Source organism: Larimichthys crocea, chromosome XII (assembly GCF_000972845.2).
Source record: "Larimichthys crocea isolate SSNF chromosome XII, L_crocea_2.0, whole genome shotgun sequence".
Taxonomy (NCBI): Eukaryota; Metazoa; Chordata; class Actinopteri; family Sciaenidae; genus Larimichthys; species Larimichthys crocea.
Window position 1 is genome coordinate 9,029,301 of NC_040022.1, and position 19,641 is coordinate 9,048,941.

General features: G+C 38.8%; 1 protein-coding gene across 1 annotated transcript in view; it reads left to right on the top strand.

Moving 5' to 3' along the window:
- The first annotated feature begins 2,747 nt into the window (after window positions 1-2,747).
- Window positions 2,748-19,641, top strand: part of baiap3 (BAI1 associated protein 3) — a 28,116-nt gene continuing 11,222 nt past the window's right edge. The window contains exons 1-7 of the mRNA XM_019260266.2: window positions 2,748-2,998; window positions 10,693-10,829; window positions 16,470-16,557; window positions 17,484-17,567; window positions 17,764-17,871; window positions 18,305-18,364; window positions 19,455-19,521. Of these exons, the coding sequence (XP_019115811.1) occupies window positions 10,696-10,829; window positions 16,470-16,557; window positions 17,484-17,567; window positions 17,764-17,871; window positions 18,305-18,364; window positions 19,455-19,521 (541 nt within the window). The 5' untranslated portion in view covers window positions 2,748-2,998; window positions 10,693-10,695. The remainder of the gene's footprint in view (window positions 2,999-10,692; window positions 10,830-16,469; window positions 16,558-17,483; window positions 17,568-17,763; window positions 17,872-18,304; window positions 18,365-19,454; window positions 19,522-19,641) is intronic.

Sequence of the window (19,641 nt, forward strand, 5' to 3'; positions counted from 1 at the left end):
AGTGATAAGGAAACTCCACACTTGCGGGATGTTGATACTTTGTTGATGCTGATGAAGGGTTCCATTCCCGAATTGTCAGTCCGATGTTATTAGATGGTGTCTGACTGCAGCTTGTATTATAATGGTCATGTGTAAAATAATTTCGATGCTTGGGGATGGGCACCTCTCCACCTCAAGCATATAATTAATGTTCCTGTGTCTATTTAAAGCATTTGTGCACATGCCCTTCTGTTCATGTGTTCTAATGTGCAAACAGACGAGGGAAAAAACATCTGATGCGTGCAGTGACACCAGAGCTTCAAAGTGCTTCTGCTAAACCTTATTTGCATACGCTGTAAATATAACTATAGAAATGTCAGTCAAGCAGCACTGGAGTCAATAAAGAAAACCAGGACCAGGAAAATTAAAAGAAATTTATTACTATATTTATTTATGGTGGATAAACATCGAACTCTTGGGGAGTGACTCTCTGGGATGGACTCCACAGTCTCCAAGTGTGTGTAAAATGTTTTCCAAGGAGGTTCTTGTGATGTCCAAGAACGCTTTATTAGTTTTCAAGTGCTCAACATAAATGTTCAATGAGGTTAAGGTGAAGTGACTGTAAAGGAAAGTCCATGACAGTCTGGTCTTTTTTGATCTCTCGCTCTCTATATATCTTGCAAAGTTTTAAGGTGTGTTTGTGGTGACTATCCTGCTGAAGATGCAAACCAGAAGGTGTAGCGTATCTCTGAAGAATGAAGTGCATTTGCCATATTTATTTGGCATGCCCTATACTGTACTAACATAATAGTTCATGGTGGTCCCTCTAGGCAAGGGACCGAGATATTGGCACCAGAAGCATTCTGGTTTACATCTATGGTCCAAGTAGTGTTGACCAGTGACATTTGAGTAGATAATGTTTCTTGTCATTCTCATTAACCTTAAGGGCTAAATTGTCATCAGATGATAGTCAATGGGTGTACCCCAGAATAGGCAAAACACACACACAGACTAGTACATTCCCACCACCAGGCTTCACTGTGGTATCATTAGCTTGCACACCCTTCTGTTACTGGCATAAAACTCAAACCTGGATTCATCAATGAATGGGACTTTTGTCATCGGCTGTGAAATGCTGGTGCTTCTTTGTCCCCCCTCAAGTGTCTGGCCTTGTTTCCTCTCCTGTGTAGTGGTTTAGAAACTGCCACTCGTCCTCTGAGACCACTACAAGACAGCCTGTTTTGACAGCACTTTTGCTGATTGGCCTCTTAAGTTCTTTATTTAGAAAATTCTGCAATGAAGATGCTTTACTGTCTCCCAGGGAACTAAGCTCGGTGTATTGATCTTCTGATGGCGTGGTCTGGTCTTTTGGTCTGGCTGATTGGGCTTTGGATACAACTGAACCAGTTTTTGCAAAGCACTTCAGATTTCCTTGCACTGCCTTGAATTGAAACCTTGATTCAGCCATGATTATTATTAAGAAAGCCATCATTTGATGAGAATACTACGACATTTTCACTTAGTTATTATCTACTATTTACATTATGTTTTTTTTAAATATTATGTTAACAACGTAAAGAGTAATAGGTAAATAGTCATGTTTGGTCATCTGTATGTTAGTGATAGACACTGAGACTTATTGTTCAGCATATGAAGCCTGTGTTGTGTCCTTGGCCTCCTGAGTAGCCCACTAAGATTTGCATGTAACCAAATTAAATCAGTGAATGAGCTCATTAGGCAGAACAAAGTAAAAGTAGACGAATCTCAGTGTGACTGACAGCTCAACCTGCTGATCCTCCGTCGCTGAGAGGATTTTTCTCGGCGACATCCCTCAGCAACAGTCAAGTGATGCCTTCAGGTGCACACCGTAAACTCCTACTTTTCATTTTAGTCAAGTGCCTGTGGTCTGAATCAATAATCATCATCTGTACCGATAGACCCAGGCATGGAAAGAGAAATACCTTTACTGTTATATGTGATGGGGAAACAGTGAAATTACTAGTTTGAATTATAATGAACACCATCTGAAACCTTTCTATGTAATAGGAGATTTTTTTTAAGCTGATGGTGTTATGTTTGGTGATTTTGCATTATTAGTTCAAGCAACACCAGATACACAATTATTGCCTATTAGTTTAACTTCTCTGTGTAATTTCTATTGTATTCTATTCTTATTTTTATTTCATATACTTTTGAATTATTGTTGTTCAGTTTATTGACAGAACAAAAAGTTGGAGTATGGAGTATTTGCATGCCCTTATAGAAGATTAAACATTATTATACACTTACAGTAGATAAAACATATTATTATACACCTTAAGTGGATAAAACATATTATTATACACTTATAAAATAATAAATTGTCCTTCAGTGCCTATAGGAAACCTGCTGGCTATACTGATGTGTAGTTCTTCTTTAAATCTGTCACATTATAAAACATTTTGTTTCACAATGAATGCATCAGGACTTTCTTCATTTGTGTCTCACGTCATGCAGTTGGTGTCCTTTTTATTTGTCCTGGCCCACTGTTCTAGTTCTAGTGTTGTAGTCCACCACTGATCACACAACAGCAACAAGTGGGTTATCACACGTATACACTTATATTTAAAAACCTGTTCTCACATTTCCTCACAACCTTCACAAAGGTTTAGATTTATTTTATTTTTTTAAATTCTGAGCTGCGTTTTGCGTCAACCGTGCAACAGTGTTGCGCTCTCAACTCGTAATCACGATATTTCCGACAGTAGTCGAGGGCAGTGAAGTGTCGATGCACTTCCTATGGCCATATTTGGGTGAGCATCGGTGGCGCGTGAGCTCAGGAAAGGCATTTGGAAGGACCAAAATGAGCTTTTGTCTGTCGACTATCAGGAGAAAAATATCCAAACGTTGTTTTCACTCAAGTTGATTGCGCCACGTTCACAGAGGAAACGGCGTCCTGCTGCAGAGCTCTGATCCACAGCAACTCTGACACACGCAGCAGCAAAGACATTTCACACTGGACAACTGTCAGGAGACACAGGTAAACTGGATTTTTAAAAAAATCTGATTTAACTGCATGCAAATGACCTCTATGGTTTAGAATAATTAAAGCAAAAACAAGCACCAGCCTCACTGACTCATGCTGGCGTTACTATGGTGGTTGCTTGATTGGCACCTGTTGATCTGAATTTGTCTGTAGTTAAAAATAATTTGAATTGAGTCTTCTTCTTTTTTTTGGATAAAGTTCTGTTGATGCTCAGATAATATTAATGTTTGTGTACAACTCATCAATCAGACCTGTTCCACTTTTGTGAGAAGGAACATAATCAAAGCTTCACTATGACTCTTATATGGCCAAAAGTTCCCTCTCTGTTTATTATAAAGATCTTAATGGAAACCTGATCTTCAGCTCAACTTGTCTCTGTGTGGAACCAGATTTAGGCATATTCTGGACATGCATTCATTAAAATGTTACATTGTTTTGCCTGATCTAATATGATATGATGATATATACGATTTCATAAGATTTGTTTATTGTTTAGCCTTTTTTTTTCTGTGAATGCACTGTTGTTATAAATCCGAATACTAGCTAGAGACGCCCCACACCCATCAAGAATCACACGCACACACACAAACATAGGTGCAACAGAGCAGCACCACATCAGATAAAGCATGTACTTGACATGAAGGTGTGTTATTTTACTCATGAAAACAGGTTGCAAACATCTTCAGTGCACTTTTTGTAACATTTGTAGCCTCATGTTCAAAGACGCTTCCATGGTTGTATCCATGATGGTTGTATCTGTTATGAGAATAAAAGCAAGTTCAGACCTCTTGCTCCTGATGTGATTTTAACCCTTCTAGTAACATGCTGAGTTTCATACTGTGTATAAATCAATCTCATGCTTGTGGAGCTCTCTCTCTCTCTCTCTCTCTCTCTCTCTCTCTCTCTCTCTCTCTCTCTCTCTCTCTTTCTCTCTCTCTCTCTCACTCACACACACACACACACACACACACAATTATCTTTTCTCCCAGTGACAGCTGTAGCAGATTAAATGGGTAATAAAACTGACTATGTTTCATTATTGCATGAAAGTGCCGTCTGATAGAAAATAAGGTGGCGTGCATGTGAAGAAATGATGTGTCTCTGTGTGCCTTTCTCCTCTTTTCTTAAGAAGCCGCCGGCGGCAGCTCATAACTCCACTTTAGACTAATTATTATGACTTCATTTGGCATTAATTAATCCTTACCTCCTATTATCAGACAGTATATCAGTGGTCATTACTCAAAAACCTGTCTATTAAAAACTGCTTCCCAGTGTTTTCCCTTTGCCACACATTCACAGAAGCATCATAAAAATCTTATGGTAATGTTGTACAAATATAGTATTCAGTTGTTCTCTTCGGAAGTACGCCGTTAATTATAGCATGTGTGAGCAGTTGTATGACTTCAGAGCATCACTTGTTTTGTAGCACATTGTCCTGTAGATGCAGATTGATGTTTTTTGCGTAAACTATGGAGGTTGTATTATTGCCTCTGCATAAAGACTCGCTGGCTGCTATTTTTGACAGTAGAGAGTGTTACTGCTGTAGTGAGTGTTTTCAGGGTGACAAAGCATGTATTATCTCTGGTATAATAAGCGAGGATTTGTGGCATTGTTTAAGTTTTATATTTGGTGCGTGGCTGTCAGTAATTTTTGCTGCCTGGCTGTGGTGCAGACGCCCTTTACAAAAGCTCACAGCCGTCAGTTCCTGGGATTTTCTCCGGCAATCAATTTCTAAGCCAAAGTGCCTGTCATGTGCCTTGACAACACAGACATCGGGAGCTTTTGGGAATAGGCAACTGGTTCTCTAGGCCAGAGCCTGCTGTATTATAGATTATGTGTTATCTACAGGTGCATACAGTATAGATCACAGTGATGTCTACAGTTTTCCGCATCCAATCCACTGGAAAAGCTTGTTAAAGAACTGGCAGCTCGATCCATTTAGCCTATACGTCCCTCAGGGCCAGCAAATAATAACATTGATGGCCGATGATGGGGCTCTTGGTTTCTGTCTAAAAGGTTATTATAGTCATGCTTTTTTAACATCAGCGACACTACAGAATAATCTACTTACATTTATGATATGAAGGTGTACCCTCACCCTCAGGCTGATGTGGTTAAATTAAGTCCATGAAGGGCACGTCTTGTTTGATTCAATTACATAAACTGTCAAACATCATCATGAAAGGAGACGGTTAATGTTTCCCTTTTATTTTAGAGGCTCAGGAGGAATGTAATGAATTAAATGCATGCTCCTAATTACACTGATTGTAAGACAAAGAAATGTAGAAAATCACCCCCCCGCCCTCCTCTCTGTCCCCCATATTTGAAACACTCAACAGTCTAAAGGAGGAAGCTTTTCACACTCAAACACACACCTGCAGATGTGCTCAACAACAAAAGACTAATGACTTAGAAAGGTACGTTAATGAAAACCACACAAAGGCTAATCTTCAGGGGTCATTTGAAGCAGCTAATGACCGGCTGAAGCAGAACACATTGTGAACCTTGTTACTTTATTGACCTGCTACAGTGTCTGTTGCTGCCTTTTGTCTGACGTACACAGTGAAAACATCAAATGTGAAAGGAATGAAAAGATGAGAGTTATATTGAAGTATTATCATGACTGATTGACACTGTCACTGGCAGATTGAGATGTTATGTTGCGGAGAAAGTGTTTTATTTACACCTAGATTATGGTTGTATTGTTGGGTCAACAGATTATGGCCTGACTGCTTTACTGTGTAGATATATTTCTCTCCATGTTTGGCTGTGTTGAGGTGAACACATTTAAACATCAAGGTTCTTTTTTTTCAGTCTTTGTAGAATTCCATTTACCTGTATTTACCAGCTACTTTTCCTCTGCTGTTACCATAGAGACACACCATCCCTATCAGCAAGGCGCCTTTGGCTGCCGGGCTCATTTGGCTCTCTCAGGAGAAAGACACTGGTGAGCAAGTGTGTTTCCCTGGCATGACTTCGGCACCAATGTAGCGAGAGAGGCATTTACTTGGCTTTGACAGTGTTTCCTTGGCAGCCAGCGCCCCACAGTCAGTGGCACGTCGACCCATTTTGCCACTATGGGTTGACGGCTGAGACAGAGTGAAATCCAGTTGGGAGAGATCTTCTCCTGTAATTGAAATGAGTTCACCTGGGAGACAGCTGTTAGCTGTCAACAGTCCACGCTTTCCAGCCAGCATGTAGTGGATCTGATGCGATTCCCGAGAAGATTTTTCCATCTGTGACAGCATAGTTTGAAGTTGGAAAACCTGTTTTCCTGTTATCACAGTGAGGAAAAAAAAACACCTTAGGTATTTCAGCTGCGCAGTCTTTTAAAGATGTCACGAAGAGAGCATAACACTGTTGTCTCCAAGTAAGTGGGGCGTACAGCAACATTTTCTCACCTTAGGTAGCTGTGTCCATTGTAAATGTAGTGTTGTGTTACCAATGAGACTGGAAGCCTGGGAAATAAGGACCAATTTTGGAATATTGTATAAAATCTTTTCTTTTTTTTTTGTAGAGGTAACTCCTCCTTTTAAACGAACTGACCATGAGAAAATACAAAAATGCAATGTTATTACACCAAATAAGAAACTACCTAAATGTCCATGTGTAACATTTAGGGGGCTTTTGTTGCAGAATGGGCAGAAATGGAATATAATGTATTTCATTATCGTATAATCACTTGAAAATAAGAATCATTATGTTTTTATCATATTAGAATGAGCCTATCTACAGACGTCCTCTTGCACAGTGTCCACTATGTTAAACCACCATGTTTCTACACTAAATCAAAATGGACAAAGCGCATACATCCCCTAAATAGGGCATTTCGAATTTTTCTCGCGTTTTTCATGCAGCGTAGTTCATCCTTCACGCTTGGAACAGGCGGGCAAGTGAATCCTACAAACTGATTGCTTCACAAATACAAATAGAGTTATCTGGGATTTCAGAGGCGGAATGTTGCTATAAAGTGTTCGTATTCTCATAAAATGTATAGTGTTGTGTTGTTTTAGAGCATCAGGGTAAACAGGTTTGCTATCTACATGTGTACACCTCTTATTTCAGTGGCAGTGATGGTAAAAACAGTCACTCACTACAGGTTATCCAACTGTTTTTATTCCTGTGGAAGTTCAAGTAAATAAACTTAACTATTATGCCCTCATATTTTTGACATATTTTCAGTGCAGTCACAATGGAGATTGACAGCATGAAGTATCAACAACTCTGAGATTCAGTCAAATGCAAAGAGCTTTCTCAACACTTTTAGCAGTGACGTTCAAAGAGCATACAAGAATAAATCCATCATACAAGAGGCAGCTACTCTACTCACTTGAGAAGACCGTAATGCAATACCACATGAGACATGTTGACATCTAGTTGGCTCGCTCAGTGTTTATATACACATTCACCATCTTTGATTGAAAGTAGTTCTCCACACCTTATCCCTGGCTGCCATTTTGTAAAAACATTATCTGAAGTCAAATTTGAGGAAATGTCCACTGCTTCTTAGTGGAGCATGTTGGAAATGATTATATCGGACAGGGAGGGAGTATCGACACTTCAGTCTAATAGAGCAAAGTGTGGATACTCCAAGTGGATAACAGGTGTCAGCCTCCCGGATCGATAGCATACTGTCCTTTTGGCTCAGCCAATGATGGAACTTGTACCACAAATTTCTGGCTTACTTTCATCAGGAAAGCCGACTGCACACTGTGCTCTGAGCATTTGGCCTGGAGCACTGAATGATGGTTTCATTTTCTGGATCCATTCCGGTGCGAGCCATGTAATTCAAACCATGCAACCTTCAGGAGTGCCACCGGAAAAAAAGAAAATTCAAAATCAAGGTTGCTTGTAAAATGTGCAGCATTAGCTCAGAACCTCTGTCCACAAGCACACTGAGCTAATTGTCCTCTATTACAGTCTGGTAATAACAGTGACTATTGTGTCTTTTGCCTGCTAGAGAATCAGAACAAGCTCCCAGCCCACGGTTCATTGCTTCTTTTTCACACAAATGTACAGACATTGGCTGTCAACTCTTGAAAAGAGTGTCTGACTGTCTGAGTCTGTATAACTGTCTTCTGAAACAACTTCTCCATCAATCAAACTCTCTCCCTTGTGTCCTTGTCATTCCACTTTTTTTTTTTTTTGAGTGCTCTTTCTCTTCTGTCGTCACTGTTGGAGCCTCACAAAAGACTCCCAGTCATCCAGGTGGGGTGAGTCCCCTTTATAAGAACCTTGCATCACAGTTAAAATGCTGTAAATTGGACAAGCGGGGACAAAAGTGATTGGATGCTGTTGAGGAGTCTCTTTGATGTGACAATCAACCTCACTCTCTTTCTCAGTTGCTAGGCAGATGTGCGAGCATCCTTGAGTGTTTTGCTGTAGCAACTACTGACATTTATGCAATTAATGTCCTTGTAATCACATCATTTTCCTGCTTGAATTGAATAATGAAATGAAATCTAGCCTGCACTGTAAACAGCCTTGCTGTCACAGTAGCAGTGCACTGTTGTACTTGAAAAATGTGGCAGCTAATAAATGTATTCTGATCCTGTGAGGGTTTAGTGACCGACTTCAATATTGAACCGAAGGTATTTATAGACATCCAACCTTCTGTGGAGATTAAAAGGATTAACTCCTAATAAAGGCTAGATATACCATAGATATGTCATGACATTCATTGTCTTTGTGATTTTTGACAAAAAAAAGGCATAACACTTAAATATAATATTCATATCAATCATGTGCCCTTTGAGAATAGAGTATATAGACCATTTATATTTAAGCTCCCTGTACCCACAGACTCAACTGAGCTGCTATAAAAACAATTGATGTTACTATTGCAAAAAAAAACTGTTGTAGTAGTAGCTCACTTGACGTTTTCTTTGCCTTTTTTCTCTTTACCATTTTACCTGGGGAAAACGCAGACAAACACAGTTTCATTGAATATCCCTGAACAGAACAGTTTATTTTATTCTTTAGCTCTTCCTCTGCAGGGACCACTGATAGTGCACAATATTGTTATGAGGTCAGATAATTCAGTTATATTTTAAAGACACCATGAAGCCAAAATGAGAGTTCACTTTATGGCTCTTGGTCGCAGCGAATTGCTTAGCAACACAGTGCCAATCTCTCAAAGGTCGCCAGATAGGCTCATTTTTCTACATTCATGTATCACAGTCATGATAACACAGAGTATACCTTTCTGTACAAATGCTTAGATAATGTTCCAGCATGTGTTAAACCTTATCACAGTGAAAATTAATGATGTTATGTAATGTGTGTTTATTAAATCATTCACACTTGCCTTCTGTTTAGCTGTTTCTCTGGTTAATGATTTTAAAATGGGTAATTTATTAATAAATACATTCATTAATGTTAAGCTGGCAAATGAAAACAACACAAATGTAAATACTGGATTGAAATGCATTTTTTTTGTTAGAGCTGGTTTCTTATGATAAATTGTCTGTTTGGTTAAAAGGCACAAGAGATTTTCTTTGTTTTATTACTAAGACTAGTGAGACATTTTGGGAAATACTGTATATATTTTAGATATTTAGATATTTGCTTTCTTGCCAAGAGGGTTAGATGAGGAGATTGATACTACTCATATGTTGCTACTGTAAATATGAAGCTACAGCCAGCAGCTGACTAACATGACTTGGCATTAAGACTGTAAACAGCTAGCCTGGCTCTGTCCATCCACCAACACTCACTAACATTACCTGGTTTGTTGTTGCCCAACAGACAATAAAAACAAATACAGGCATAAAATCAAATCAACTTGCACGGTAATCACGTAAATGGCCTCTCCGCTGCTTTCTGTTTGACATCAACATGGAGTGTGTGACTTCTCAAGGCCTTCGGGCAACTTTAACACCTGATGTTGATGTGCCTGTGAGCAAAGCATGACACCATCTCCTGCTGGCAGCCCCTTGCTGTGAAGGTTTCACTGTTAGGAACACTTGTGTGTTACCACCTTCTCCTTCTATGTTCCTCATAAATCAAAACATGGCAGCTTTGCAATGAATGCCAGTAAAATTCTATTGTTTGCACAGAAATGTGTAAATTATACGGTTAATAGTTTAATTACAGATTATATACGGTTCTTGTGCAGGTAAATACAGAGGTTATTACTGAATGTGCTTCACATTAAACACCAGTGCGTTTCTTCATTATTAGACTACTTCTCTATGAACTTCTCATCTAAAATTAGCCCAACATTTAGCATTTGCAAGCCCACAGTCGAGTAAACTTTTCATAAAAGCTCAGAAAAATTTTCATATTCTCTCTTTTTTACGTCATCTGGCTTTGACTCATCTGTTTTTTAGCAACATATTCTTGATGCGGCTCCAGGTCTATGATTAATACGTTCAGTAAACATTTCCAAATGTGGCTTTTAAGTCGACTCTGAACTGGCCTGGACTTAAAGGTGGAAGATGGATTTCACACCCCGCGGCATCAGTCAGACTCGGACAGAAATAGAACACACCTTCTGCTGAGGAAGAGTATAATTATGTTAAAAGAGCAGGGGGAGGGGGGTGATTATGCAGCTGATTAGACCAAAAGAATCTCACAAACAACTGCATTTCTAGGGGAAAAAATGGTTTTATAAATATGTCCCCAAAGCTGATATCATTCCGAACAGGGGTCTGATGTTTGCTCTCTGTCTGTCCTGGCTGTGAAAGATCATGACGACGCTGCTGGACCTGAAGAGCAGTGTGCTGAGGCAGGTGCAGAGGAGCCAGTCACTGAGGAGCCGAAGGGAGCCACCGCCCACTGCCAGCAGCCCCCTCACACACTGTCCTGACCCCTTACCTCGCAGGTGAGTCACCACTGTGCACACATACACACTACTGCAGGACTTCAAGTTCTGTAGCTAGTTTCTGGTTATTAGAAAGGTTTTTTTTTCCTCAGTGTGGCAATTGTGGACTTTTTTCATTTCGTTATTAATAACTCTGCTAGCGTTTCATGACTGTTTTTACTTTGCTGTCATGCAGAGTTTACCTGATGAAAATGTAGCGAAGCTGAAAATTTAAATTCATAGCCTGAACATTGTGTCTTTTCTTATTAAAAGTAGGGGCTGTGATGCACTCTGCTTCTGCTTTCAGATTACCTTCTGCAGTACTGTCTGACACAAATGACGCAGGACTTAGGCTGTTTATTAGTATATTTTTCTTTGTAGACACATAGTTTCTGACTACAGTTAATATTTGCTTGATTGTTGACGTTCAGAACAAGTAATAGCTTCAGTAATGAGACTCTTTTTATTACTGAAAATTGAATTGCATTCAGTGTAGCACAGAAAGATAATGACATGCCTCTTTGAAAACAGCTGCACAAGCTCATAAACGATAATTCTTGTCTGTTATCCATTTGTTTTCCACTGGCCATCCAGCTGGAGCCACAGGTGATCATTTCTTGTCAACATAGTGTTTTAATGTGTTTGGCATTTATTCCAGAGTTGTGACTTGCTGTGAGCGGGCCACACACAAGCTGCATGTCCCCCAAGGACACATCAACCACACTATTACATGCACAGTCAGGTTCTGACTGGGATCATAAATGCTGCTTTCTTGTACATCAGTTTGCACCACAAGGTTCTAGTGTCCACACGTCTCATACAACATATGAGTGCACCGCATTTTTTATATGCTATTTATATAACTGCATGTACTATAGCTGTATAGTAGGGAGGAGTAGAGAAATCACTTTTGCTACAAGCCTTTTTTCCTGATAAAAGACAAACAGAAGGCTTCCCCATAACTTACTAATGTAAAAATTTCATCTGGGAATAGCTAAGAAAACCAAACGGATTGAAACAGTGATTGTTAGATTACTTCAAAATAAATTAATCTGCAACTATTGTTGTAATGAATGAATCCTTTATTAGGCAAAAATGTCAAATATTTGAGTTACAGTTTTCCTAATGTGAACACTTGCTGCTTTTCCTCAACATAAATGATAGTAAAATTAAATATCTTTGGGTTTTGGACTGTTAATCAGACAAAAAAAAGAAATCTGAAGATGTCACCATGGGCAGTGGGAAATTGTGATGACTATTTTGTTGTTTTTTAGTATGTTTTTTTGACATTTTATAGACTAAAGCTAATCAAGAAACACTGGGCAAATCTACTTTTCATCTTCCTTACTACTCTATACTTCATACAAACATACAAATGTAGTTGTTGTTTTTTTCCATTTATATACACGCAGAAAAATCTTTTATTTGTAAAGCAAAGTGCTCACAATGACCCACTGATTTATCTGTTGATTTGTTATTAATTGTTACGTATTTCCTGTAAATACATGTGGATACACAGTATATATTAGTATTTGTATGCATTCGTATGTATGTCCATGTTGTATACTGTATGTATGGACTGTCTTTGTGTACGTATAGATATACATATGTGTGTATGGTATGCTATATGTACTGTATGTATGTATTCTTATTATGTTCTTTTTTATTTTCTGTTTTGCTTCTTATGTTTGTTGTGTATTTTCTTGATTAATATCATTTGTGCTCGGCAGCACTGTGTCATGGAGAATAAACAGGATCTTAGTGAATTTTGTTCCTCTGTCTCCGTCTTCATCTTGTCTGATCTCTCACAAGGATGTAATGGATTACTCCTATTTTTCATGGCCTTGCAGCATCATGTAAAGTTGTGTTATACAGGTAACATCAGATTTTTTTTCAGTCTTGTTTTGAAGCTTCATCTGAAGCCAAAAGTAATAGTACGAACCTGAGGTTTCTATAGCAACCTAAACACAGGCTACTGCCATGATGTGAACTTATACTTGTAATGACGACTATGTCTATTTTTAACATGGAATATAACCTCAGATGCTGTGTTGAGCACTAATTAATTTTGGATTTGAATGAATCATTCTAGACCTACACAGGTGTGTTTGGCACACTTTCATCTATGTTTTTATTTCATGCATATTCTTGATGGTGTCTCAGTGTGTTTTATCAAATTAGCATTTTAAATTAGATTTTTTTAACACAATTTAATCTATTTGTGTTTGTCATTAAAGAGTGATTTGAGCTGTCAGTATCTCACCTTTTCCTCATTTCCCATGCCAGCTCCCTGGTGCTACAACCTTCCCACTGAGCCTCTGCCGTGCACACACCCAGAGTGCTCATCATTAGAGACAGGCTGCTGATCTTTGTTATCCATTCAGACTGCCGCTGCCCTGCCTGCGCTCTCACTTTAATTGAGAATTTGCAAATGAGGCCGGGTGGATTTGGGCTGCTCTGTCCACTGTTGTTGACCCACTAGTATAGTCGGCTGTCAGAGCTTAGCTCGCATAACAGAACAGTGTGGGTGAACTTTTTATTTCAGTTGAGCAAATTATGTTTTTACCTCTCTGTGAACTGGATGTTAAATCTGTGGAAATGTACAAGACACTGTCAGAGATGACCTTGACCAGGCGTTATTAAGTTACCGACAGGGATTCATATTTAAATTTCTATTTTGGTTTGTTATTGTTCACTGTTAACTTCAATCTCTGTCAACAGCTGGACTTCACAGTGTTTTCAATCCTGGGCTCGCTGCGGTGTCATTAATGGCTTTGACTCCTCGGTGCCACAGTTGAGCTCATCTTTTAATTAATGCATAATAATACAATCAGTTTACAATGACATTAAACAGAGAACATTTAAAGGATAAGGTTTGTGTTATTCTATAGTTTTCTTATTATGAATAAAACTAGCATGTGCCATTCCATCTCTCAGTATTTTCTTGATGTTTCCAGCCTTAACTCGCACTCAGCTCTATTTGTTCCTATTGAAGGCATCTTTAAAAATGTTTTTTTTAAAGCTGATACTGTAGAGTTTATTTAAAAAAAAAAAAGCTTTTTTAAATAAGAAGATATATCTTCAGACTTATCATTTAAACAGACACAATACTGGTATAACAAATCTGTATACTAGTATACAGTCAGTAGTTCACAGGTTATTGAATGGAGAGATGAGCTGTTGTGATTGTATCTCCAGTCTTATCGCCTGTAATGCTTTGTTGCTTAATTAAATGTGAATTAGATTAAAGTGCATGTAGTATTTGAGGAGGGGTCGTTGTCATGGTGTTCCTTGGGTTTGATAGGAGCCCCAGGCTGATTTTATTCACTGACAACCGTGATGAATCAGCTCTAAAAATCATCTTATTTTATTAGAATGCATAGAGATGTCACATTGTCTTTCATGCTGCAGATGACAGCGATGTCTGCAATATTAATTACTATGTATGCACTGCCATATGATATTGAAGATTGAAGTGGGGGTTGCTGTCAGCGTCACGCTCCCAAATAGTCACCTTTAAACACATATTCTCGCGCATAAAAGAAGTTCAGAGTGTTCATGTTTTTATTTATGTTTTTCTTCTGATTTACTCTCCAGACAGGAAAACAGAATTGAATGACTTCTGAAAATAAATTAGAATAAAATGACGGTTTAAAAAAAATGGACCTGTTACCTAGCAACATCAAATCAGTTTGTTATTCTGCTGGTGTGTGCGTGTGTGTACGTGTGTGCGTGTGCGTGCGTGTGTGTGTTTCTAGAGAGAGAGAGAGAGAGAGAGAGAGAGAGAGAGCTGTATCAAATCAGAATTTACTCGATTTGCATCATTTGGACATGATTTCTGCTCATAAACGCGTCGTCCCAAAGCTTGAAACAAAAAATTCCCAGTCTGTCTGGACAAATCCACAAGCTGTTTGACTAACAGATGATAGGACAGATTTCTGGATACGAGATGGCTGTCGAGAGAATTGAGTGTCTCACAAGTATTACAAACAAATGAAGCTGATTTGTACTATATGTGCAAATGAAAACTGTAAGCTCCAAAAAAAAAAAAAAAAAGCCTCCCATCTCTTTGTTTGTTTGTGGAGTTTTTTGCAGACTGTAGACAAGGTTTGTAGTTTCAAGCTTTCGAACAGTTATTGAGGGCCTGTCAATAAAACACAGCAGTGGTGCTGAAAACTAAAGAACTGTCTTTGCTGCAAAATAGTTTTAACGCTAACAAATAAAAGGTTGAACTCACACAAAGTTGTTTCTATTCGCAGAATATGGCAGAAATTGATGTTTTCATTTGTGTATAATCACCTGAAAATAAGTGCCATTATGTTTTTGATACCTAGCATGAGCCTTTCATATATGCAGACAGAGTCCACCATGATTCAACACTGCATTACCAACTACACCACTAGATGCCACTAAATCCTACATGCTTAAGTTAAAATACCCCAAAGTCACCTGTTCTTGCTTCTAAAATAGAAATATTTTCTGGTTTTCTATGTTTTATAGAACATGAAACTGGATATCTTTGGGTTTTGAACTGTTGGTCAGAGAAAACAAGCAATCTGAATAATGTTAACTTTGCAAATATCTGATATGTAATTTGTACAATTCTCTGACATTTATGGACCATGCCATTAATCCATCAATAATATAATTATTTGTTGCAGCCCTACTATAAAGTATGACTTGATCAAAAAAACAAACAAATGATGGTGTGCATGAGGTGTTGTATAATTTTGATATTTTACAGTTAGTCTGAGATTGATAAAAGATTTCAACCATTTTAACTGAATCCACCTTTTTCTGGGTTTGACACCAGTGGAAACCTCACCAACTCTCCCAGCATGGCTGCCATTAGTCCTCATCAATACCTCATGGGTTCACATCCACTCCTCCACCATGGTGAGCGTCAGTGGGTGCTGGGATGGGCTGCCACACGCCTGCTGTGATGCGATGATGCTAATAAAGGAGCGTGACGGGCCTCTGTGGACAGCTCTTCTGTATAATGTGACGGGGTTGGCTGAGAGACAACGAAGGAGACAGAAGCTGGGAGGGGTGGGGGGGGGGAAGGCTGATCCCGACAGCTCTGCTCGAGGGTGGAATGTGTCCTGGTGAGTGATTCGGGAGGTGAAGATGGTGGGGGGGATTCCCAAGGTGTTCAGCCAGCTACTCCCTCCCTGAATGTGCCTGTATCACCATGACAACTGGGGCTGGCGGGAGTCCGGGGATTCACTCACACCTGTAGGAAACAGAAAACATCATTTGCATTTTTGCACACAGCCCTGCTCATCATACTAGATTAACATGGTTCATGCAGAGTGCAGACATGTTGGATCGCTGAGAGCTTTGGTCCAGACCTGCTTTGCTTTTTAGTGCATGAGATAAGATGGTGTTTGATTGCAAATAAGGAGCTGAACTGCAGGCGATGGAGTCCAGTAGCTCAACATGAAAAGGAAGCAGATCATGTGTATTTGCAAACAGGATGCAGTGTGTGATCCCACCACTGTCACTGAATCACTTTGTTTTTAATACCACAGATGAGATGATGTATCTGTTTACCATAATAAAGCATTTCATCTTACCTTTCCTCATAAAATGAACAGATTTTCCAAGTATTCCATCTCTGATATAGAGACAAATTGCAGATCTGTTCCCTCGTCTTGGCAGGATTTCCGAGGAGAGTATGGAGTTCTTTGAGCGTGTGAATGCCATCCTTCAGAAACAGGAGAACATGCTGCGGGCTGCCCAGGCTGAGGTAACCCCCACCCTAACTTCCACCTTTCCATCTGTTATAAACTTGAGCATCTTTGCGTAGCAAGTAGGCCTCAGTGCTGTCATTCAGCCCACCATCGTGGCCAGAATGACATTTGTAGACAGAAGGGCCTGGGCTGAGTTCGTCGCTCTGAAGAGTGGAAGCTCAGCTGTGACAAGCTGCTGTTGATGGCAATGTTCTTCAGCTCCTCCTGCTGCCACTGCTAACAAGGCAGCAATGCTGTATAAACATCTTTGCTGAGAGTGGTTGATGTCTTCATGTGCAAATTGCGAGCAACATTCACACTACATGACATGTAGACGGGCATTATATCTTCTGAGAAGTTAAATTTGGGTCTGTTTTTCTTACTGTGGATATATAAATATGGAATGTGTTCCAGCGATCCATGTGTTGCGATTTTGGTTGGTTCACTGTAGGTGGATTGGCTTTGAAGGCAACAGTGGGGTAAAATATTTAAATACATTTTTCTGATTAATATTTTACATAAAAAAAACATGTGATAAATGCATTAAATACAATACAATCATTAAGGCTTTTTTGCATATGGCCATTTATAAAAATCTCTGTCAAGTGGTCACATTCTAGATGTCTATGAGTTGTTAACAGTCCCAAAAAAAGAAAAATGGAATTAAGTATTTCACAGAAAGGGTTTTAAAAAAAAGAATATTTTGCTCGCCCTGACTCTCAGATTTATCTTACAACCCTTTGGATGGGGTGAGATCCTAAACTGGGAACCACTGGACTAAACTACTATAGTAGCTAAAACCAGCTCCGCCTGGATCAGCTATGACAGTAAAATGCTACTTGACTGCTGTCAGTAATACTTTACTGTGACCTTCTCTTCTATACGCTCTACTCAACTTAAGAAAGGTAGGTTTTGTTTAGGTTGAACTGTTTCTGTTTGACAGTGCCAAAGAGGGGCCTGCACGGTGCCACCACCCCAAGAGCATGTGGACCAGTCGTTTGTCCACGACAGAATCAGCAGAACAGAGGTGAGTCAGCTCAGCGTTTCTGTTTTTTTATTGTATTTCAGAAGGGATTAAACCTTAAAAGTCACAATAACTGAACACAGTCGAGTGTTTCTTTTCTTTTTTTCAGCCCTGCTTTTGATGTGCAGCAGAGCAGAAAGCATGAAAGAACATTTTATTTTTGAAGGGTTGTTATTAAGTGGAGTGTGTTTTCATGTAGCTGGACCTGCTTTATGAGGAAACTGTGTACACAGTTGTAAACCGAGTGGGAGTGCCTTCATCAGAACATGTGAAAAGTAACGAAGAGCTGTTTGCTTACCTGCTAAAGGTATATCTATCTATCTATCTATCTATCTATCTATCTATCTATCCATCTATCCATCCATCCATCCATCCATCCATCCTTGATGCCAGGCTAGGAGTGTAATTTGTGGGCTGTAAGAATCTGAGCAGATGCCCTCGGCTTAAACCTGATTAAACATCAAAGTCCAGTCACACTGTGTACTGATATTCAGCTGTAATATTACATCCATTCAGATGATATCATGCTAAGATTCGTAGCCTCTTTTGTGCCTGCAGTGTCAGGTGCCTTTCTGGAGCTCTGACTGAATCAAATATTTTATCATGGATTTAGGGATTTTCAGTGGGTAATGCAGTGGATTTTATGTCAGCTTTAGACAAACGTTTTATCTGCTCTCTCCTTATTTTGAATGTGACAAGAAACTGGGTGTTTCTGTTATAATATATATCATCTCTTCAAGGTGTTTGACATGGGTGAAGAGGAACATGACATCATTCTCCAAAAAGTTCAAGAATCCAAGGTGAGATGGTTCGTACATCACTGTCATTGAAAGTGTTTCATAACAACATTTGTCAGATATACTGTGGCAGTGGATGCTGTTATTTATTCAGTTTTGTTTTGTCAACAACATATTGTTGAATGTTGAACCTAAATTACTTGCAAGGTTATATAGTTTCTATGTTGTGTGTCTAATAGATTTCACACAAGTGTAGGAGTGTAATGTCGGTGCGGCTCATAAATGTTTCATAGATGTAGAGCAATGAATATTGAAGGTGTGTGAATGAATTGTATGTAAGTTTTTAATTTTTGCTGAACATTTTTAATTGCATGCTGCATATTTTTGGATCTTTATATATTTCCTCTAATATTCAATGTTTGATAACTCTTAAAAAAAATGTGTTTGGCTTGTGTAATCCAGCCAAATTATCATCATGCAATGTGCAAGTATGCACTTGTTTTTGTTCATATTGAGAATTTGAATTGTATTGTACCATATGCACTGCATTACCTTGTAGCAATAAAACTTAAAGCAATGTACAGGATTCAAGCGTCTCCTAATGAGTTGGCATATTATGTAATACAGTAAAGTAAAGAAAATGGGAACCACTTGGTGACTGGAATAATAAAAAAAACAACTTCTATTTATCTAACAACATGATTTGCATGTAGTATGCATATTATCTTCTTAAGTGAATGAAATATATAATAATAGAATGAACTCCTCAGTGGTCACAAAGTGCAGACTTAGAGGTGTTACTAAACCCTCAGTTGTACAGCCACAGGTGGTGTAGTAGTGCATTAAATAATGTTTTCTTGTGAGAGTTGAGTTTGAAGCGAGAACTAGTAATAATGTAAAAACATAGCCTGGAGAGCCACAGCTGGACAGCACTGATGGAGAGTTTTGAGATGAAAGACCCATAACTCCTGAAAGCTCCATTTATGATTTTATGTTTACTTGTCTACCAGTGACCTTTCAAATATCTCTATTCAGAACTGTGAGCTGTGATGATAGACTGCTGGAAATGACCAGAGTGAAAATATGAAAATAAAACATTGTGGTGTACTCAGTGTAAGAACTTGATTTGTTGCTTTTACAACTTTTTTCACAGCGAGCCAGTTTTTCTTTGAGAGTTTCTGTTATGAAAGCAAAGAATCTGATGGCCAAGGATGCAAATGGTGAGACGTCTCAAGCTTTATTTTTATTGTTAGAAAACAAACAATCTGTGAAATATGACTTAGACAGCAATTATATGAAATGTAAAAAAAACTAAAAAATTGATATAAACATCACAAATG